Source organism: Frankliniella occidentalis, unplaced genomic scaffold (genome assembly GCF_000697945.3).
Source record: "Frankliniella occidentalis isolate FOCC.00 unplaced genomic scaffold, Focc_3.1 Scaffold299, whole genome shotgun sequence".
Classification (NCBI taxonomy): Eukaryota; Metazoa; Arthropoda; class Insecta; order Thysanoptera; family Thripidae; genus Frankliniella; species Frankliniella occidentalis.
This window is the reverse complement of record NW_026267425.1, coordinates 151,901-158,380: the sequence shown is the minus strand read 5'-3', so window position 1 is coordinate 158,380 and position 6,480 is coordinate 151,901. Positions and strand designations below refer to the sequence as shown.

Sequence of the window (6,480 nt, the reverse complement as noted above, 5' to 3'; positions counted from 1 at the left end):
GAGAGAGAGAGAGAGAGAGAGAGAGAGAGAGAGAGAGAGAGAGAGAGAGAGAGAGAGAGAGACTGTTCTGTGAGTACATATCTCATCATCGATATTCGTCCCCACTTCTCTCTGTCCACTCGTGGCGTTGGCTCCTGTGTGCTAATGTTCCGTGGCTGTGTGTGTGTAAGTGTGTGTATGTTTGTAAGTGTGTAAGTGCCTGTGTGTGTGTGTGTGTGTGTGTGCTCAGCCCACGTGCATGTTGTTCCTGTCCACCTCCAGTGCGGCATGATGTCTCATCCGTGTGCCATCCCGCGTCGACATCCCACTATTGGCAGGCCTCTTCTTACATCATTCCACACACTGCAAAACGGCGCGGCGTGCCGTGGCAGGGCGTGGCGTGGCGGGGCGTGGCGGGGCGGGGCGGGGCGGGGCGGTGGCCGCGACAGAGGAAGAAGGGGACAGAATCGAAGGTGGAGGCTGGCGCGGCGATGGCGCACCGGCAGCACAAACGCACAGCGTGGGCCGCAGATCCGGCCATTTCGCAAGCATTTTCGTGGAGGTGGAGGAAGAGGGAGGGGGGGGGGGGGGGCTTTCAACTTGGCGGAACAACGGCGTTTTGTCGAAGGTTATATCCGCGAGTCTGGGCGCGGTAGCGAAGCAGTGGCACTGTCGTGAAAACCTGCCGTGGCAGCATCCCCTTCGGAACAAAATCTTACGAGCGTGTTTCTATTTTAACTGCTAAAACTTGTTGGTATCAAAAAGCGACCATGACCATGGCTCTCGGTCTTTCGTCACCATGTGTAGTTTGTTTTTTGTTTATTTTTATTTTTTTTTGTTTTTTGCGTTCGGATCTTTACAAATAGTATGAAGAGTGCCAAGTGCCAAGTCAAGTTGTTGCTTCAGTTTGCTTCAGTCGTTTGCTCAGCGATATAAAGTAGCGGCTAGAAAACCGGCTGCACACTCTCAACTGACTGAGGAAAAATTTGTGTTTAAAACAAAATGGAGCAAAATGAATGACTTTCACATATTTTTTCCCCATATCGGCCACAAATTTGATTGCATCTGGTCTGAATATGCTCAATAAATAATATGTTCCCAATAAGTAACAAAGTTTTGCCTTTCCCAGTTTAGAGCAGTGTATATATCATTGTAGCTCCTTCATACCGTACCATTTGGCCTTCAACTAAAAAGCAGGAGACGTACAACAAGTACCCGCCGCGGCCCCCTGGAAGTGACTTTTGCGCATGGCTCCTGTGTACAACTCGCAGACATGGAGGAGAGGAGAGGGCGCGGCGGGAGGAGAGGAGCTGGTCCAGTGCGACAGAGGAACGGCCCGCCCCGCCCCGCCTCGCCCCGCCGCGTCACAGTTGGTACCCACGGTCACGTGACTGCCATGCTCGCTTTCCTCCCGACATAATGTGGTCCGCCTGGCTGCATGTCGCTCTCCACGGGCAGCGGCCCGGCGGAGCTTTTTGTGCGCCTAATCCAGCGCTCTGTGTGTGTGTGTGTGTGTGTGTGTGTGCCTCTGTCGCGGCTAGCGCGCGCACGCACACGCACACACACACTGCTTTCTGCCCGCCTCTTTTCTATACGACTGTCACTGCGTGAACATGACGACGTTCTCTGCGCCGCGGCTGGCTGCAGGGCGTGTTACCGCACGCGCTATATAGATCGGTGGTGCAATTCATGATCCCGCGTACGCTAAACAAACCCCAACCCGACGAGTAGGTGTAGTAAGTCTGCCAAACGCACCGCACGGGGCGGGTGCCGCCGTGGATGGAGACTGAGACGCTGTACCGCGCGACAGGGGTGCGACCGGGCTGCCTACCCCACAGGGGGTCCCGCCCGACGACGCCAACCAGGCCGCAGCAGCAGCGCACCTCTTCTCTCTCTCTCTCTCTCTCTCTTTCTCTCTCTCTCTCTTTCTCTCTCTCTCTCTCTCTCTCAGCCAGCCCGATCCTTGACTTATCCTCCTGGTATCATCCTCCTCCACTCTCTCTCTCTCTCTCTCTCTCTCTCTCTGTCTCCCGCTCTCGCCCTCTCCCTCGCGCTCTCCCTTGGATGTATATTTTCTGTCCCACGTGGGACAAAAAGAGCCAACCGTTTCCCTTTCTTGCCAATTTTTGTAAAACAGACTTATTTCATTCCCCTATTTTTAACTTTGTAAACATTTAAATTTTAAACTTCTTTTCAATTTCAGGAAATGTAAAAGTGCGTAGACAAACTCCTGTTTGTGGCTAATTTGTAAATATTGTAACAGTGTTCCCAGATTTTTCAGTGCACGTGAAATATTTGCACTATTTGAACGGCAGGTGTGTTCCCTGTCTCCTTGAGACCTCTTGTTTGTCCGTTTGGTAAACGTTCGGAGTTCGGACGCGCGTGCGAGACAGAGAGAGAGGGGATGGGGGGGGGGGGTATTTGGCCAGCCTGAGGCCCGAGGCACGAGAGTTCGACGGTGTGCGCCATTCCATCTGACCCATCTGACCGAGGTGTCTGAAGGCGTTGTCCTGTTTTGCACAGGGTTGGAACGGGGAAAGGGCGAGGGGAAGGGAAGGAGAAAGGAGCAGAGAGGCTTGGGGAAGTTCGCTCAGAAATGGTGGATATTCGTGAGTTATTCTGGATAGTGCATCATTCGACAAGCGGCAAAGACGTTAGCGTGGTTCTAAATAAATTAACCAATAAATGTTATTCAATTTTTGCACGTTTCCTTTCTGCTGCAAAATATTATAGAAAATTGCAGTATGGAAGGAACTGCAAGCGGAAATGCAAAAGCTGGAACACCAGCTCTTGAAGGACTGTTTCAAAGAGATACGTCGTTATACTCTAAAAACGGGCAAAACAAAAAGAGACGTGAAACTTCATAATAATTTCCATAGTGCTGTTACTGGAAGAGTGGTGAAATTCGGAGAAAATTCTTGTTTTTACGGCGATGAAAACCCCTCGGGCTCGGGGCGGGGTGGACCGGTAGTAGCATGAGCGGGGCCATCACGGGGCCACGCCCTGCTCGAACAAAAAGACCTCACTGCTTTGCTTGAGAGCGCTTCTGCATACCGCTGCTGCTTCTGCTATGAGTGCTCCACGCCACGCCCCCTTCCAGACGTGGACAAAGTAGTAGTTGTCCTACATTACGTGCATTATGCACCACGCTCTCAATGAGAGGGGGGCAATTTCGTACCTACGTTATGTGTATTTGTGTCGGGCGTAACTGTGACTGTGAATACGCAGTAGTGTTGCGGGTTTGCCTACAGCCGTAAGGGGTCATGGCCCCTGAGGCTATGTTGAGTATTCAATCCCGCAACACTGCTACCTACTCACAGTTAAACCCGGTACACCTAAATCACATAGAAAATGTTTGCTAGACAGACAAAACTAGATAGCCGCACCGGGCACGGTAATGATGTCTTATTTTTTAAGGAAAGGGAGAAAACTTTGAGTCACTCCCAAACTCCTCCGATCTCGCCTCAGATTTTGACGGATCTTCTCAATAAACAGATTTTATAACAGTGTGCACGCATTTTATGCCAAACTTGCTCATTGCACAAAAATTGTGTACTAAACTGAGAAATATTTTTGGCCCTGTTCACTAAACAATTTGCCCCGAGACCGAAAGTTTTCAACGTACTATACAGTTGTGCCTGGGCACCGAAGTTTTGTTGCCGAGCTTTAAAATTTTGTTGCCACGCACAGTAGTTTTAGTGGCGGGAAAAAAATTTCTCAGTGTATGAATGAAATTTTGCGGCCCATGTAGCTTCCTAAAACTCTGCAAGTCTTATGCAATACTTTGGTGTGTTGGGGGTGGTTTGTCCGCCGTGGTCTGCTTCGCCTGGCCTACCGCGGCTGGTCCTGGCCAGGGGTCACCGCTATGGCCGCCAGCCGCCGCGTGACGCATTGGAGCGGGCTTCCGGCCTAAAGCACCGCGGCCTGCCATGGGGCGCTGGAACCAAGGCGAGAAACCACGTCGGATTTCAGACTTGCGAAATCACTTGAATTTACGGGCGTATATTTGCTTGACATTTTACACGCCCAAAACGGCGGTCACAGACGGTGAGATTTTTTGCGAGTTTTTAGCACATGCAGTCGTCCATGAGACAGAGTGTCTTCAGAGTAGACAATCTGTAGTCTTCAAGTGTGTCTTCGACCACACAAATTTGTTTCCAATCAATGTACAAGGAAGCTAAAAACTGTCTCAGGCTTGATGCTTTAAGAAGACCTTGATGTAAAATGTAAAATTCGGACTAACCTTAATAATGTAAACCTCTTACGAGACACACGCTGTGTGTCGTGTCAACCGGGAACCGGGTAGATGTTTTTCAACTGTTCGTTTTGGAGACACGATTCGTCCCCTTATTTTTAGTTGATGACAACCGTCAAATATTTTAAAATAAAGTTCCTGCTAAGAAACGTTCGTCAGAAGTGCTCGATTAGGGCGGATATTGTGTGCGCGAGGGGCAAGTGTGATAGTGTCAGAGCCTAGAGCCCCCAGTTTGGGATACAAGCGGAGATGCCGTGGGATTTGTCTCACGCCAGCTGCTAAACCAAACACCATGCAGTCTTGCTCGCTCGGACCAGTGCAGTGTGTTCTTTAGCCCGCCCCCCGTCTATGAAATATTAAAGCAACAACAACAACGGCAGCAGCATCAGAGAGTGGCACAGTATGTTTCTCTTTTTTCATGTGGGCTTGGCAATTCCAGCCTACTGCCATAACTTGCCGAAAATCAGATCACCACGATCACGATGGCATAACAACAACGGCATTGACAGGCCCACATGGCTAAGAGGCAGGCCTCTTTTTTCGTATAGGTTTTGGATTCGCCTGTTCCTGACGTGGTTCGCTCTCGATTGGTTTATATTTACTTTTTTCTTGTCGTTGGAACGCGCGGCGTGCAGCAGAGGGGCGGCCCGTCAGGACCCGTCAGGATGACGACCTTTGTGTACATGAACGGCCACCTGACCGACATCATTGTCGGCCCCGCCCGGCCGCCGCCCGCGCCCTCGCGCTCCCCGCGCACCCTGCCCCGCGTCCCCGCGGCCCGCGCCCCCGCGCACCGCTCGCGCAGCTGGTCGCACGGCTCGCTGCAGTCGGAGGGGTCGTGGCGGTGCGAGTCCGACCCCGGGGGCGGCGGCGGGGGCGGCCGCGCCGCGCACTACCTGCACCCCGTGGTGACGTACACGCGCCCGCACCACCCGCGCCCGCACCTGCAGGTGCACCCGCGCCCGCACCTGCACGGCTCGCACCCGCACCTGCAGCATGGCCGTCGCACCTTCCGCCTGCGCATCCAGCTGCACCGCCCCCTCGCCAGGCGGGCCCGACGGAAGGTAAGCTGAGAGTGACTTCGATATCATTTCAATATCGACGGGGTTCGAAATTGTCCCGGTTTCGATATCGAAACATTGAGATTGCTCGATACTACGGTGTATCGCAATATATTGGATATTCTAAGACATGTCGTTTCTTGGTATCGTTCGATACGATATTGAAATATCGAGATTGCTCGTTTTTATGATATATCGTCCATTTTCAGACATGTCGTTCCTCGACATGGTTCGCTCTCGCTCGATACTACGATATATCGCAATCGATCGGCCATTTTCAGAAATATTGGTCCTCGATATGGTTCGATATTGCGATATCACTCGATAATTTTCGGGCCGAGATGCATCGAGTCGATGATGGTTGGTGGTTGGTCGATGTCATATCGCGAAATCAAAATCTGGCTGTGCATGCAGTGCAGCCCTATACTTGCAGACTCGCGATAACTAATCAATTAGTCGCAAATGTTATTGGACGCTTCGACGGAATCTTATTTGTCGGAGGTGAGCCGGGGAGGCGCCGCTAGGACGCCGCCGTGGAGGCCGCGCCGGCCGCGGACTCCGCCCATCGGCGGCCTCATTCCAGGCGTCCGACCCTCCTTATCGCCGAGCCCCCCGCTATCGCGCACCACTCGGCCCTCGTCCTCACGGCCGTCGTGACGGTGCACCCGCTCACAGGGGCCGGCAGTTTGTACTCGGCAGATATACCTCAACTTGACACTTCCGACTTTACAAGTTCTTTTTGAGTTTCCACTGTGTGTTGCAAACTTAATTTGTATATTAATCCATGTCTTGCGGCTCATTTTTGGTCCCTATGCTTTAACATTAGAGCATGAGCACATAGTGGTCATATGCCGCAAAGAAAGTGTTAGCAGACAAAAACACTCCCACCCCACTCCTACCTTGCATTACTAGTCGACTGAGGAACAAGAATAATAATACCGAGAAATCGGATGGCGCAAATTCAGATGGTATTGCGTGTTTGGGAGTGAGTGACTAAGCGTGTGTGAGTGTGAGTGACTGTGAGTGTGACTGTGTGTGTGTGTGTGTGTGTGTGCGCGTGCGTGAGTGTGCTGAGAGGGGCGGGCCGAGCCCCAGCCATCCAGACGGACCAGCCCGCCGATTAGAAGGGAATCTCGCTCCCCTCCCGCAGCCAGGAATGTGGGGCCCCATGCCCCCTCCTCCCCC

General features: G+C 52.3%; 2 protein-coding genes across 2 annotated transcripts in view; both read left to right on the top strand.

Annotated features, from left to right (window-relative positions):
- Positions 1–2,191, top strand: part of LOC127750967 (uncharacterized) — a 19,134-nt gene extending 16,943 nt beyond the window's left edge. The window contains exon 2 of the mRNA XM_052273775.1: positions 2,183–2,191. Within this exon, the coding sequence (XP_052129735.1) occupies positions 2,183–2,191 (9 nt within the window). The remainder of the gene's footprint in view (positions 1–2,182) is intronic.
- The window catches only part of LOC113211060 (uncharacterized), a gene marked incomplete at its 3' end in the record, with an annotated part of 27,573 nt that overhangs the window by 884 nt on the left and 20,209 nt on the right, over positions 1–6,480 (top strand). The window contains 1 exon segment of the mRNA XM_052273779.1: positions 4,870–5,298. Within this exon segment, the coding sequence (XP_052129739.1) occupies positions 4,900–5,298 (399 nt within the window).